The 16,350-nt window shown below is 44.0% G+C and overlaps 1 protein-coding gene across 1 annotated transcript in view; it reads left to right on the top strand.

The window, feature by feature from the left end:
- The window catches only part of NXPH4 (neurexophilin 4), a 327,110-nt gene extending 313,022 nt beyond the window's left edge, over window positions 1-14,088 (top strand). The window contains exon 2 of the mRNA XM_033935939.1: window positions 12,427-14,088. Within this exon, the coding sequence (XP_033791830.1) occupies window positions 12,427-13,158 (732 nt within the window). The 3' untranslated portion in view covers window positions 13,159-14,088. The remainder of the gene's footprint in view (window positions 1-12,426) is intronic.
- Window positions 14,089-16,350: the final 2,262 nt, after the last annotated feature.

Genomic DNA, 16,350 nt, shown 5'->3' with positions numbered 1-16,350 from the left:
TACACATGTTTCAGTGTCGTCTTCAAGTATGTTAGTCCTATTTTCATCCAGCAGATATTCTCTATTGATATATTTAGCACGTCGCCTTGCATTGTTGGTCACATGGAGAGGATAACCTCTCAAGGACAATTTCTTCTGTAAATGTCCAGATTGTATTTTATAATCATCCAGATCAGAGCAATTTCGACGAATCCTTATCATTTGGGAGAAAGGTAAACTTTATTTTAATTTCTTTGGATGGCAACTGTCATATCTCAAAAAGGTGTTTCTGTCGATTTAGTGAAAACTTTTGTAACAAAAGAATTCTCAATTTGATGGATTTCAACATCTAAAAAATGTATAGAAACCCTGGATGAAGACATTGAGAATTTGATACACAAGAGTCTAACCAATTTAAAAAAATGCATAAGTTCATACTCATTGCCCTTCCATAGTAGAAATACATCATCAATGTATCTATGCCAGGAGTAAATTTTATCTATAAATGGTGAATGTTTGATCCATGTGTTCTCAAAATCAATCATGTATAAATTAGCGATGGAGGGTGCAAATGTCGCCCCCATCGCAACACCAGATAGTTGTAAGTACATCTCTTTCCCAAAAATGAAAAAATTTTCTTTTAAAGCTATCCTGGTTAATTGCACAAGAAATTCAGGAGGTATTAAAAATGGTCTCGGGGAAGAATAAAGAGCCTCCTTCACAATTTGTATTGCTGAATCCTGAGGAATAACAGTGTAAAGAGATGTAACATCCATTGTTACCATGATGAATGGAAAAACATCTGTTGGAACAGCTGACAAAATATTCAAAAAATGAGCAGTATCTTTTATATATGTGTCACTTGAACTTACTATATCTTTCAAGAAAAAATCAACAAATTTACTGAGTGGTTCCAGAAGAGAGTTGCGTGAGGAAATTATTGGACGACCAGGTGGAAGGTCTAAACTTTTGTGAATTTTCGGCAAGAAATAGATAACAGGAATAGTAGGGTTAACTGTATACAGAAATCTTGCATCTCTCGATGTTAAAAATCCAATATCAGTTCCTTCTTTAATTAGTTTTTTGATAGTATTTTGTATTCTTTTAGTGGGATCTAATTTAAGAGATTTATGTTCAAATATATTTTATTGAGCAATCATGAAAGACAACAGAATGCCACAACAAGAACAAAACCAGCTCAAAAGAGTTTGAAGTATTCCCCCCAAATAGCCTCCCTCCCCACCACCCAACCCAAGCCACCCCTCCCCCACCCAATCCCACCCCTGGGTCCTCCTTCCAATTACCAAAAATAAATAAAGAATAAACTCCACACAAAAGTAAGCAAAGAATTAGCAGTACAAAAAGCATCAATTAAGTATCCGGCTACGAGCCAGAGGGGTCAAAGTAGTCCAGAAGGGTTCCCAAGTAGTCTGGAAAAGGCGGCCCTGACGAGAGGACAAATCAGCCACATCCCGTCGCTCCCACATCAAGAAAGCAATCATGCAGCTCCTCCAAAGGGAATAGTCCAGAGCTTCAGCTTCCAGCCATTTCAGCAAGATGCATTTCAAAGCAATCAGGATAGACCACTTGAGGAAAGCTGCAACTCCTTTGGAACGTGGAAAGTAGTGAGGAATAGTCCCAAACAAAATCAAAGGGGAACTGCGGATGGTAACATGCCAAAGAGTCTCAACAAAAGCAAAGATAGCAGTCCAAAAATGCTGTACCTGAGGACAAGTCCAAAACATGTGTCCCAAACTGGCTTCCGGAGCCCGACAACGAAGGCAGGTAGCGGTTAAACGAAAATGAGCCAAATAAGCTCTTTTAGGAGAGATAAATAAACGAAAAATCAATTTAAAATGTTGCTCCCAAAAGGTGGTATATTTTCGAAATGCTGGCAGACGTCGGACAGCCTGCAGGAGTATGTCCAAAGGCAAGTCTACAGCAAGATCGCAAGACCAAGCATCCCGCAGCCGAGAATGGTCAAACAAAGGGCATTCATCCTTCAAGTGGCGATGATGGAACTTGAGAGGGACCGGCTCCTGCGAACCAATGGTAAAGGCCGTAGACAACGACTCCTGGCATGAGGCTTGTAAGGAACTAGGAGGTAAGGAAGAAATGTAATGATGGATTTGCATGTAAGCAAAAAAATCGGAAGGGGGAATATCAAATTCTGTTCGCAATTGAGCAAAAGATTTAGGTGTACCATCATCATTAACCAAATGAAATAGAAAGTGAATGCCCTTTGCTTCCCACCGAACAAAACTCGGCCCATCAATCCCAGGCAGAAAAGAACCATTAAAGCGAAGAGGTAGAAAGGGAGAGACAGAGGAAGAAAGAGTGTGAAATTTACAGACCCAACGCCAAACCTTCCTCAAGGGTCGATGCAATACTTTCATAGAAAGAGATTCAGGTAGAAGAGAAGGGATAGAATGCAGATAGGCACTAAAGTGAGCAGAAGAAAAACAAGAAAGTTCTAGAGAAGTGTTAGTGAAAGCGGAAGTACCCCGAAAGAGGTCATTAATATGTCGCATGCCACAACCAATTGTCAAATAACGAAGATTCAATAAGCCCAAACCCCCTCTATACCAGGGAGTCGCCGCCCGCTTATAAGACAAACGTGGTCTCTTACCAGCCCAAAGAAATTTCTGTACTAGGCGCTCTATTCTACGCTCATCACGATAAGTCAAATAAAGGGGAAGGACCTGAAAAACATAAAGCCAACAGGGAACTAAGAGCATGTTATACAAGTGTACCCGGCCCAAAAGCGAGAAAGGAAGAGATTCCCAGAGGTGCAACTTATTGTGTAAAGCGTGAAACAGCGGCGTGACATTTAACCTGTACAAATCAGATAAATCTAACGGAATCGTAACCCCTAAATACCTTAAAGTGGAATCAGCCCAACGGAGAGGGAACGCACCCCTCCAGGAAGTGCGTAAATCCAGCGGAAAAGGTAAGGCCATGGATTTATCCAAATTAAGAGACAGCCCTGAATAAAACCCAAATTCAGAAATGAGATCCAGAGCTGCCGGGAGAGAATCTTCAGGGTGGGTAAGAATTAGGAACAGATCATCTGCATACGCCAGAGTCTTAAGTTCAAAATCGCCAACTGAGAGACCTCGAACCTCCGCGAATCCCCGAAGAGTGCATAACAAGGGTTCCAAAGAAAGAAGAAACAGAAGAGGGGAAAGAGGGCAACCCTGCCGGGTTCCACGAAGAATAGGGAAAGAATCCGAACGGGTCCCATTAACCAGCAAAGAAGCATGCGGATTAGAGTAAAGGGAACTTACCGCATCTAAAAAGAATCCCCCGAGCCCCACATACTCCAAGGTACGAAACATAAACGACCAATGAATACTATCAAACGCCTTGGAGGCATCTAGGCTAACAAATAAGGTCGGAATTTGGCGAGATTGGCACTGGGCAAGAGCAAAAAGGACCTTACGGACATTGTGTACAGACTGACGGCCCCTAACAAAGCCAACCTGATCCTCATGTATAAGCTGTGGTAAATGAGGAGCAAGACGATCCGCCAGCATGCGTGCAAAGAGCTTGAGGTCAACGTTTATTAAAGAAATGGGGCGGTAGGACCCAGGCAAGTCCGCTTCTTTACCCGGCTTCAAGAGTAAGGTAATAAGGGCCTCATTCGCAAAGCGCGGAAAGGAATCCCGGGCAACAGCTTCATTAAAATATGCCAACAAGGGTCCAGAAAGAGAAGGAGAAAGGATCCGATAGAAGTCACCCGAGAACCCATCTGGGCCAGGCGCCCGATCAGAGCGGAGCGATTTAATAGCTGATTCCAATTCAGCTGCCCGGAACGGACTATTAAGCGAAGAAACCGAAGCCTCCGACAAACGAGGGAGCCCAGAAGAGTGAAGATAGTCCGTCACCATCTCCAAAGAAGCATCTTCCGAAGCGTCATATAACCGACGAAAAAAATCAAATAAAACCCCGGAGATTTCAGAAGTCTGGGACACCACTCCACCACCCTTGGTCCGTAAAGTCAAAATTGGGTTCCTCCCAGTCTTAGCGTTAACCAAACGAGCCATAAGGCGGCCGGGTTTATTCCCATAGCGATGAAAACGATGCTGGTAAAAAGCTTTACATTTTTGAAAACGAGAATGAAGAAGGGAGTTCAAGGCCACCTGGGTAGACAGATAACAGTCACGAGTCTCCTGGGAAGGGTGAAGAGAAAAGGACCGCTTCGCCAAACGCAAGGCCCGCTCGAGAGTAACAATCCCCTGATTAATACGCCTGGAACGGGCACACAGAAATGAAATGATATGACCTCGAATCACCGTCTTCCCAGCCTCCCAGAACAAAATAGGATCATCCAAGTGGGAAGCATTATTCGCGGAATAGTCATCCCATTGGGCCTGCAAAAAGGTACGAAATTCCGTATCCTGTGCAAGATAGAAGGGAAACCGCCAGAACGACGCTCGGAGGTATGAAGAATCCAAGAAAACATCTATCCATATAGGGGCATGATCCGATATAGACAGAGGTCCTATCTCAGCCGATTGAACGGAAGGAAACAAAGAGGAAGACAAGAAGATATAATCCAAGCGAGACCAAGAGCCATGGGCACGAGAAAGATGAGTGTAATCACGAACTTCAGGGTGTAGGAGGCGCCAAGGGTCTACAACCGAAAGAGAGTCACAAAAATCCGAAAGAAGGTGACCCTTAGAACCCAAGGAAGAAACAGGAGATCCGGATTTATCCTGATCAGGAGCCATGACCAAATTAAAATCACCTAGGAGAAATAGAGGATCACCAGGGAAACGAGAACAAAGTTGGAGCAACCGCTGCAAGAAGGCTGATTCACCAGAATTAGGCCCATAAACCACTAACAAAAGATATGAGCGCCCACCCAAGGTAAGACGTAAGAGCAGGGATCTGCCGTCGGGCTCCTTATCCAGAACCTGGACACCAATAGGAGAAGACTTGCGGACCAACACAGCAATGCCCCCATGACGGCCCGATGAGGAAGCAAAATACACCTCTCCCACCCAGGACCGACGCAACTTAAGATGTTCAGCATCGGTTGGTCTAGTTTCTTGTAGACATGCAATATCTGAGTGATATCGCTGTAGAGCTGCAAGTATTTTGGATCTCTTAACAGGCGACGTAATCCCCCCTACATTCCAAGATGTAAGTCTAAAAGGGGTACTCACAGCGGAAAGGCAGGAAAGATGCAAGAAAAGAAAAGGGATTCCAAAAGAAAACTACCCCAAGGGCCCAGCCCCCCCCAGAGTAGCAGTGACCACCAAAGGAAAACAATGCAACAAATATGGAGCAAAAGAGCGCAGCAAAATTGAGGCAAACCCTGTGAAGGAGGACCCCCCACCCCCAAATACCAACCCCCACCCTCCCCAACCCACCCCCCTTTCCCCAAACCCCCCCCCACCCCCCAGCAACAAACCCTCCAAGAACCCTACCAGGATGACACCCTCGTCCCACACACGTGGAACAAAGATAGAGTCACCAAGATGCAGGTAGGGCCCCAAATCCCTCAAACCCATCCCCATCATAGACAAGCAGAACATCCCATCCATCCATCACACACTCCGAAGGAGCCATAGGAGAGCGAAGCGAAGAAACAAAATAACCCCCAAACCCGGGGAGTAACGCAGTCCAATGCCAGCTGGCCTAAAGGATCACCAAGAAGCCTCCCAAGGGGCGTGTAAGCCAAACAATCATAATACAGTCAACCCCACTGGCATAATGCTAAAAGTGAACAAACACCAACCCCCAGGCACACAAATACTCCCCCCCAGCACTCATGCCCAGCAATACACACACATGTCCGCCCCAAACAAACGTAGCTCCCACAAACATACGCCCACCCGCCACAAGAAACAAACCCCCGACTCAGGCAGGAAACCAACTCCCCCCCATGTACACAATACCCATATAACCCTTCAAGAACATCCACACCTACCAAGGACACCTAAAAATGCCCTAAACAGAAACAGGGAAAAATACAAAACAGCAAATCCAGGCACACACCTCCAGAATGACCAGTTACAGTAAAACAGAAAATATATCAAGAATGGGCCAAAAACCAGCCCAAACTCTGGGTGAAAGGGAATAGTCAAAGTCCAAGAGGCCAAAAGGCCAAAAGGAAGCAATCTGGAGCAATGCTCAAAAGGCTAACAATGGCCCAAACAGAGTAAAGCCACTCAAATGTGGGAGAATAGCACCAATCAACCATTCTGCTACAGAACTCAGGTGGCCGATGAGGGTCCCGCTTCTCCCGGTAGGAAATCCAGGTAGTTCTGTGCCTCCTCTGCGGTAGCAAAAACCTGCCATCCTGTAGAAGTCCAAACTTTTAATTGCGCCGGGTAGAGAAGTTGAAATCGATGCTTCCGATCAAACAAAGCAGAGCACACTCAGGAGAAGCGCCGCCTGCGCTCCTGCAGCGCCGGAGAATAATCTTGGACAGGCGAACCGGAACTCCATCATACTGAAGCGTATTCCTCTTTTGTCGGTATTGCTTCATCAACTCAGCCTTCACAGCTGAGTTGTGGATCTTAAAGATGGTGACCCGAGCTCGATCACTGCCATCAAATCGCCGGCCCAGGCGGTGCGCCCGATCAAGTTGCAAGGGGCCCACACCAGCCGGAAGAGGGAACTCCGTCCGGAGCCAGGACTCCAAAGCAGCGAGCAGGCGGGATTCAGGAACCGCTTCAGGGAGGCCAATCAAGCGCAAGTTGTCCCGTCTTGAGCGGTTTTCAAGATCTTCCAGCTTGTCCGCTTGCCGCTTTAATTGCGCCTGCATCGCCGCCAGATCCACAGAGGAAGCAGAGTGGGCATCCTCCACCTGTGAGACCCAGTGCTCAAGCTCGCCTGTTCGCCGCGTGGTCTCCCCCAACAGAGTCTCCAACGATGTTAATTGACCAGACAGTTGGTCAAATCGGGAATCCAAGGCCCGCACGACCGAGGCAGACAGTGCAGCTATGTGAGCCTCCGACAAGGGGAGCGCGGAACCGGAGTTACCCGCCGCCATCTTGAAATCCGGCCGCGCCGATCTGGTCTCCCTGTCTCTTGTAGTACGGCACGATTTGCTGCTCATGGCCGGGCTAGGCACAATGGGAGACCTGTCCATGTACTCCCCCGATCGGGCAGTTAAAGATCCGAGCCAGAAAATCGCAGGAACAGGTTCAGAGGGACCCGGGGCCCCGGAGCACGAGCAAGGCACGTCCTGCTCGGCTCAACACATCACGTGACCCCCTCGTTTAAGAGATTTATAAACTTTAGTATCCTTTAGCTGTTTGAAAGCCTCATCCAAGTAGTCGTTCTTATTTAAAATCACTACCGCTCCTCCCTTTTCAGCTTTCCTAATAATGATACTATGATCATCAACAAGATCTTTCATTGATTTCCTTTGATGTCTGTTAAAGTTGTTAAAACATTTTTGATCTTCAAAGTGTGTTGCTTCAACTTCTTTTAATATCTTCTGTTTAAACACCATCAGCATTTGATCAAGAGGACCTGGAGGAAACCACTGAGAATGTGGTCTCATGATTTACCTTATTCAGACCCTAGAATTGGGCCTTACTCAAAAAGAGAGTTTAAGCTCAATTATCACACTGCATTACTTTCACCAAAACATCAAAGCAAAGGGAAATGTTCAGGAGGCCCTCAGCTCTGCTCTTGAGCTGGGGCAGGAGAACTGCCAAGTTTGTCTTCAAGCTACTCACAGCATTCATATATTCCCACCAAGATCTTGACAAACTTCTCCCCATTGTACAGTTCTCAGACCCTGTGCATTACTGCATTCAAAGTAAAACATTCTTCAAGCAAAGCAAATTGAGAAAGCACCAGCAATAGTCCTTTATGAAACCTCAGCCAAAGAGTCCTGCCCCCGCCTGGGGCCTTGGATTGGTCCTCAGCAGTGCTGTGAGCCCATGTAGCAAAAGGAGAGGAAAAAAAACTCTTTCAAATTAAGTCACAGGCTGTAGCACAAGTCCCATTAATTGTCCACACAAAAATCCAAAGAAGCATTCAAAACAGTTCAGTAGTTAGCTTTGGAAATGTCTCACAAAACAAACACAGTTTTTCAGTTAGTGACCTTGCAGGCAATACCTATTTCCATGGCTTCTGGTTCTGGAAATACCTGGTCAAAAAACTCCATTTCCTCCTCTTGAGGGATGGCCTCAGCTTCCTGGCATGGAGCTAAATCATCCACCTCCATGAGCTCCAGATTAAGTTGCTCTGGTCTGGCTGGCTGCTGAGCAGTGGAGAGAGAACCATTCCCCTTCCTTGTCCTCTTTCGCTCTGGAGGGAATGCTGCTGGCTTTTCAGTGTGAGAACCCCGCCCTGCTCTCTGTGGGCCTGTACTGCCCTGAGGCTCCCTTGGGCTCCCCCTGTGAAATGTTTGGGTAAATGCAAGGTTTTATCACAGGGGCATTTTGCCTAAACCTAATATTCATAGATTTGGAGACAAACCTTGTAGAGCTAGGCTGAGTCTCCATCTCCTCGGCTTCTGACTGGTCAGAAAGAAACTCCTCTTCAGTCAAATTCTCCCTAATGTAATCAGGGAACCTAGGCTGCTGGGCTCTATGGGGCTTGGGAACAACTTTCCTAACCTTGTTTCTACCTCTCCTGGGGCTTTTAACTGGGAACATGTCAGGCATGGAGCCTGACTGGTCACAGTCTATGCAGATGACATTCAGATCCTATATACACCTGATCATCAATCCCCAATCGAGATAGTATCTATTAATGAGAAACTTGATCAAATCTCTACATGGCTTACTGAACATCGACTTAAACTGAATCTAGATAAGTCATCAGCCATGATATTCTCACCTACTGATGAGGCTAGTTTACCATATCAGATTAAAATAAATATAATAATATAGAAGTACCTATTGTGTCTTCAGTAAAAATTCTAGGTATTATTTTCGATCCAAAACTAACTTACCAGTTACAGATTTCAAGTGTGGTAAAACGCACATTTTTCAAATTGAGATTGATAAGATCAGTCTGAGATCTCTTATACCCTGAAGTTCTAAACATACTAGTACACTTTCTCGTTATCCAACAACTAGACTATTGTAATGCTCTTTATGCAGGCATCAGGCAAAAAGAAATTTGTAGACTATAAAATATGGCAATTCATTTAATAAACAACCAGCGGAAATCTGTACTTGAAAATAGCACACTGGCTGCTAATTCCCCATCGTATTGCTTATAAAATACTATTATTAACTTTTAAAGTTCTGCTAACAGATGAGTCTTCTTACTTGGTAAGTCTTTTGAATATATTTGTGCTTTCAAGATCTCTTAGATCAGAAAATCAAAGATGCCTCATGGTATCATCGTACCGTGAAATAGTCCACGAACACATTAGAGCTGCAACCTTTTTCCGTGAAGGGCTCCCAACTCTGGAATGGTCTATCGTTAACTAGATTGCTAGGGAATTTGGATAAATTTAAAACAGATTTAAAAACATTCCTCTTTTCTGATGCATATATGTACAATTAGCAGTGGTTTGATATGGAGAGAACCCTGGAGACAACAGACTAAATAAGTAAAAATTTAGATAGTCTTTTGAAACGTTTTAGTTAATTTCATTTTGATTATTGTATTTTTTTTTTTTTTTTTACTAGATTGTAAGCTACCCAAAAGGCTATGATCCTTGGTGCGGGATAGAAAATTTTAATAAAACTTGGAAAAGAAGTTAGAAGTTTAGCACTGATTTGCAGCACTAGGCTCATAAATCTAGGCAAATGAATGGCAGGCTTAAATTCACAAAAAAAAAAAAAAGGAGACCCACTAATGTAGAGAATGACACGATGACAAAATTCATCACCGTCCCCGTCCCCGCAGATATCCGCGGTAAACCATCTTCATGTCATTCTTTAAGGAGAGAGAGAAGAATCAGAGTATGAATGGCCACAACCACTGACCCTCAAGCTTTGCTTTGAAGAATGCAGGTGTAGAAGGACTGAGGCTGAAATAGACACTAAAAAATGACATGGGATTATTTCCCGCGGTTATCCGCGGGGACGGGAACGGTGATAAATTTTGTCACCATGTCATTCTCTACACTAATGCCCACAAAAAAAGGGGGGATGACACCAAAAACAGGTGGAACCATTGATTCAGATGAAAATATTATGTTCTGACACAGTTCAGATTCTTTACAACAAATACAAGTTTGATCACACATATGCTATAAAAAAAAACCCTCATATTTGAAGAACTTGAACTATGTCAGAACATAGAGCCCCTTTTATCATCCTGCGCTAGATGTTTTTTTAGCATGAGCCGGTGCGGTAAATATGGAGTGTGTGGCACGGTGGTTGGAGCTACAGCCTCAGCACCCTAGGGTTGTGGGTTCAAACCCCACGCTGCTCCCTGTAACCCTGGGCAAGTCACGTAATCCTCCATAACCCCAGGCACGTTAGATTGTGAGCCCGCCGGGACAGATAGGGAAAATGCTTGAGTACCTGATTGTAAAAACCGCTTAGATAATCTTGATAGGCGGTATATAAATACCTAATAAACTTGAAACTCTGACGCTCATAGAATACGTACCTTTCCGGTCCGTTCTAAAAACCTCTAGTGCAGATTGATTAAAAGAGGGAGGATACTACTACTATTTATCATTTCTATAGCGCTGAAAGGCATACGCAGCGCTGTACATTTAACATTCAATAGACAATCCCTGCTCAGAAGAGCTTACAATCTATATTGGATAGATAGACAGGACATCTCAGGGGTAGGGTGTTTCTGGCAGAAGGAATGATACGATGGGTAAAGGTGTGACAATATCCAGTTATCCAGGGGTCTCAAAGTTCCTCCTTGAGGGCCGCAATCCAGTCGAGTTTTTAGGATTTCCCCAATGAACATGCATGAGATCTATGTGCATGCACTGCTTTCAATGCATATTGATTGGGGAAATCTTGAAAATCTGACTGCATTGTGGCCCTCAAAGAGGGACTTTGAGATCCCTGAAGAGCCGGCAAATACATAGCTGGTTAAGTGCAATATTTAGCACTTATAGTAACTGGCTATGAAGAACTGCATAAAGATAGGACAGCATTTTATTTATGTATTTAAAAGATTTATATACCGCCTAAAATAGACATGGGCAACTTCGGTCCTCGAGGGCCGAAATCCAATTGGGTTTTCAGGATTTCCCCAATGAATATACATGAGATGTGTTCACATGCACTGCTTTCAATGCATATTCATTGGGGGAATCCTGAAAACCCGATTGGATTCTGGCCCTCAAGGACCAGAGTTGCCCATGTCTGGCCTAAAATCTAGGCAGTCTACAAAACAACATACACAATAAATAATAGAAGGACAAAATATACACATAAACTATTCTGTATCCTCCATTACTAACTTTCTCATTTCGTTCACATAAATGCATTGACAAATAGTTGTGTCTTCAGGAATTTCTCAAAACTAGCCCTGGAATTACATATTTGTAACTGACCTGTCAGTGCGTTCCAGAATCTCACTCCTACTATTGAATACATAGAATTCCCAACCCTAGTATGCATCACATTTCTCTCAAACAAACTTTTTATCAAACCTTTGTAACAAACTTTATACTGGACTCTTTGTTGTATTGTTAATACAATCTTTATTTATATACCGCCAATACCTCAAAGAAGTTCACAGCGGTTTACATAAAACAAGCAAGTCAATACAAAAATTGTGAATTGGTTATCCTATAATTATAACCTCTTAAGTACAAATTCCTCAAAAAAATAAGTCTTCAGATCTTTTCTAAAACTCTTAAAGTTAATTTGCTGAATAATCTAAATAGCCAGAGTTTTTCATAGTTTAGCTTGAAAAGCCCAGGTTGAATGATAAATTCTGATATATTTTATATTTTTAATTTCAGAAAAATGAAAAGGATGGTTTTGCCTTAAATTAAAAGCTGTTGCAGTGGAGAATTTAAAAAGTGCTGAAAATCACCACTTAACTGGCTAACGGCCAACTCTGCTTCCTGAATGTCACCAAAATAGTCTGTTTTGGCTTGGACACGAACCTGATAAGTGCTGCTGAAAATGCCTGGTTAGCCCCTTTAGGACCATACATAAGGCCTATACAGACCATAAAACTCCTATGTGGATATATTGAATCCCATCCCCTTTCCCTTTGGGTTGAAAACAGAATACATGTGTTTTATCCTCAGAGGAGGTTTGATAACATCAAGCAGTGTTGGTTCTGTAGCCTGGTGGCACCAGAAGAAACAAAGCATAACTTGAGCTTGAGTATCATTTTTTTCTATGCAGTAATTAAGTAAGCGATCATAAGTTGTTTTTTTTATTCAGTAAGCTAAACAAGTATGAGCGAAGGTCAAATAAAATCTGAGGTAATATTATGATGGATATGTAAATATTCCAGACCTTCACAAATTTTGATTTCACCTACTCTGTGTCCTTCTAAATGACTGATATAATACTCTTGTCTTGGCAGGTAGTTTGTGTTGAGGATCATGTGACAAAGACACTAGGCTACCTGGATTTGGACACCCCGGGAATTGTCAAAGGTGGACCCTATCCTTATGGAACCATCAAGCCCAATTTCTTCAGCCCCTCCAGGATATTTCCAGATGACCACTTAAGAGCAAAGGTTGACCCGTATGGAATTCTGAATCCCTGGGACTGGACTAAGAACCAAACAGCAATAGATAAAGTCAACTTACGTTTCAAGCGTAAGCCATCTTTGAAGACTGGCCGCACCAAGAAGATCTTTGGCTGGGGGGATTTTTATTTCAACATCAAAACACTCAAGTTCAGTCTGCTTGTGACCGGTAAGATAGTGGACCACATCAACGGTACATTCAGTGTGTATTTCCGCCACAACTCTTCCAGCCTGGGCAATGTCTCGGTCAGCATTGTGCCACCGACCAAGGTGGTGGAATTTGATGTCATCCAGCAGTCCACCATTGAGACTAAGGAATCCAAGACCTTCAACTGCCGAGTGGAGTATGAGAAGACAAACCAGTCCCGCAAGAACAGGCCGTGCCTCTACGATCCTGCCAAGATCTGTTTCACTGAGCACACACAAAGCCATGCAGCTTGGCTCTGCGCCAAGCCTTTCAAAGTCATCTGTATCTTCATCTCTTTCTACAGCATTGAGTACAAGTTGGTGCAAAAGGTCTGCCCAGATTATAACTTTCAAAATGAGAACCCTTACTTTGGATGATGGCTTTTGATCAGATAGCCCAATTCCACCGCTAGCGCCAAAGAGCAGCGCTCGCCACTGCCAGCCGTCATTTGGTGAATAAGCTGAGCTTTGAACGGCAGTGAAGGCTGGGCTGGGAGAACTCTCACCTGACTTGTACAAAAGTTTTGTTTTGTTTTGTTCTCAACAGTGATTATGAAACGCTGATGTTCTCAGTATTGGGGGATGATTCCAAGCCTTTCAGCTTCATCTCTGTTTTTTTCTGCACTTGCTTCGGGAGAGGGCAGTGAGATACCTCTTAGGGAGAGGACAGTAGGGAGGGACTAACTGGTACAAATATGGAGAGAGGGGGGTCTTTATCAATGATGTAACCACTCTAAGGAAACAAACAAACAAACAAAAAATATATATATATTTCACTTCCATCTTCCAGGCACAAACTTTTTTTGAAATTAGGTTTGTGCGTTAGCCTAAAGGTATGAGACAAAATCACTCTTAGTTTTGAACTTTCAGGAGCACCTTGATATTAGATGTTTGTGGGATTTTTCTTGCAAAAATATTTTTTCTGTGCTTGCTTCTTCTGGTTTTCCCTCTCCAGAAGTTCATACTCTCTCTCTCTCTTCACACTACACTGGGCAAACTAGGCCTGGAAAACATCAAGAAAAGGAGCCTACTAGTATGCAATATACTTTTCTACTTGAGCCACTCCCTGCCCCATCACTATAGGCCTTTGAGCCTCCCTCCCAAGCACCACAGCTCTCCTGATTTCTGGAGCTTCCTCTTATCTAGGGTTACCCATACATGTCCTCTTTTTAGAGAACTGTTCGGGTGCCTGGAGGGATTTCCAAAACCTAGCAGTTTGTCCGGGTTTTGGAAGGACCTGAGCTCGGGGCTGTATCTGGATGTCTGGAGGCCCCAAGCTCTCCGAAGAAGACACAGGTTCATGTGGGAGAGGGGCTGAGGTGGAGTGGGGTGAGGCTGGGATAGAATGGGGCAGGGCTAGGTGTCCTCTTTTTTTTTTTTTTTAATAGGAAATCTGGTAACCCTACTCTTAGTTCCTGGTGCTTGGGCTCCCTCCTTGAGCACCATGACTCTGCTAATCTCTAGGCCCTTCCCCTCCCAACTAGCCCTGGAATTACATATTTGTGCTATCTTTAGTCGTGTCTCTCCCCCCTCCACTCCTGAGCACAAAGATTTCTCCTGGTTTCAGCTCCCCAACCTGAGTACAACTGTCTTGCTCCAGGACCCTTGGCAGTAGTCACTACACAGGGAACTTTCCACAGATGTTCCTTCTTCTCCCTCTGTCTTTACTACTGTGACGCCCACCACTCTGCAAGTGTGTGATGTTCAAAGTGTTCTGTCATCTGCTGCTGGGATCTTTTAATTCTATTAAAGTTATTTATTTATTTATTCAATTTTCTATAACATTATCCCAGGGGAGCTCAGAACGGCTTACATGAATTTATTCAAGTACTCAAATATTTTCCCCTGTCTGTCCCAGCAGGCTCACAATCTATCTAATATACCTGGGGCAATGGGGGGATTAAGTGACTTGCCCACGGTGGCAAGGAGCAATGTGGTTTTGAACCCTCAACCTCAGGGTGCTGAGGCTGTAGCTCTAACCCTTGCACCACACTCTCAGACATAGTATGGTAGAAGATAGCATGGCAAACATTGTCTGACAGAGATGGCAAAACATAGTTATGTATTTTAAATGCTTATCACCCCAATTCTAGGTTGGATAAATTTCCACATACATAAAGTAAAATGGTGTGGTAGCCATGTTAGTCCACTTTTAAAGGCAATATATACTGTAGAAATAAAACAAAACATAAAAGGAAATAAGGTGATACCTTTATATTGGACTAACTTAATAAATTTTGATTACCGTATTTTTCAGTCTATAAGACGTACCTGACCATAAGATGTGCTTACGTGTAGAGGAGGAAAAACCAATTTTTTTTTTCTTGACTTTTCCTCCTCTACACATAGGAGGTGGTAGGCAGCCCCCCCCCCCCCCCGCTACCTTTTTGTACCTGCCGGTGGTCCAGTGCGGAACCAGGCAGGAAGCAAAAAGCTCACGTTCCTGCCTTGTCCCATGCTCCAATTGTGAATGGCTGCCGTCAGTTCTCGCAAATCGCGAGAACAGATGGCAGCCATTCATGAGCGGCACCAGACAGGAAGTGAAAAGCTTACGTTCCTGCTTTAGGCGCCGCTCTGAAGCAAGAAAGGAGGCAGCCTTCCAGCACAGGGGTCTCAAAGTCCCTCCTTGAGGGCTGCAATCCAGTCGGGTTTTCAGGATTTCCCCAATAAATATGCATGAGATCTATGTGCATGCACTGCTTTCAATGCATATTGATTGGGGAAATCCTGAAAACCCGACTGGATTGCGGCCCTCAAGGAGGGACTTTGAGATCCTTGGTCAAGCAGGAGCGCGGAAAGCTCCTGGCGAGATCCCGCTGGACCACCGGCAGGTACAAAATGGTACCGGGGCGGGGGAAGGTGTTTTAAAAATTGTATTCGCGCCATAAGACACACCTACTTTTTTGGAGGGAAAAGTGCATCTTATGGAGTGAAAAATAGTTTCAAAGGTAACCTTTCTTCTTCAGATCAGAAATAAGCAAATGTAGACAAATATTAAAATGTATAAAACATAAAAGCAAGACTGTCATAGGAAGAGGGAAAGAGTGGGTAAGATGAGAAATAGGGAGAGCTGGGTGGGTGAGAGACAGGGAGAGATGGATGGGTGATACAAGGGGGTGCTGGAAAGTTCTTAGCCCAACCAAGAAGGAAATGATGGGGAGCCTCATACAAGTTATTCTACATAGTCACATCTAAGTTCAACCCACTTGGTGCATCGTGTATGAAGTTTCTGTAATCCTTCTAAAAAATACTCTGATGTCTGGTCATTGAAATACTGCTCTGCTGCTGCAATCACCTCTAAATCGCTCAAAAGCTGTCGCCCTTTCAAACTCTTTTTAAGGTTTGGAAACAGCAAATAATCAGATGGAGCAAGATCTGGTGAATAGGGTGGGATGGTCTATGCACTGAAACCCCAACTGCATCAAAACACCCATCGTTTAGCCAGCTTTGTGCGCAGGTGCATTGCCTTGCAAAAAGAGTACCCCTTTCCGCACCTTCCCTCTCCTTTTTACTTTCAATGCATCCTTTAATCGGCACAGCAAGTTACAGTAGTATTCTGCATTAACTGTT

Source organism: Geotrypetes seraphini, chromosome 3, assembly GCF_902459505.1.
Source record: "Geotrypetes seraphini chromosome 3, aGeoSer1.1, whole genome shotgun sequence".
NCBI lineage: Eukaryota > Metazoa > Chordata > Amphibia > Gymnophiona > Dermophiidae > Geotrypetes > Geotrypetes seraphini.
Note: the sequence above shows the minus strand (reverse complement) of the source record. Positions and strands in the feature narration are given on the sequence as shown.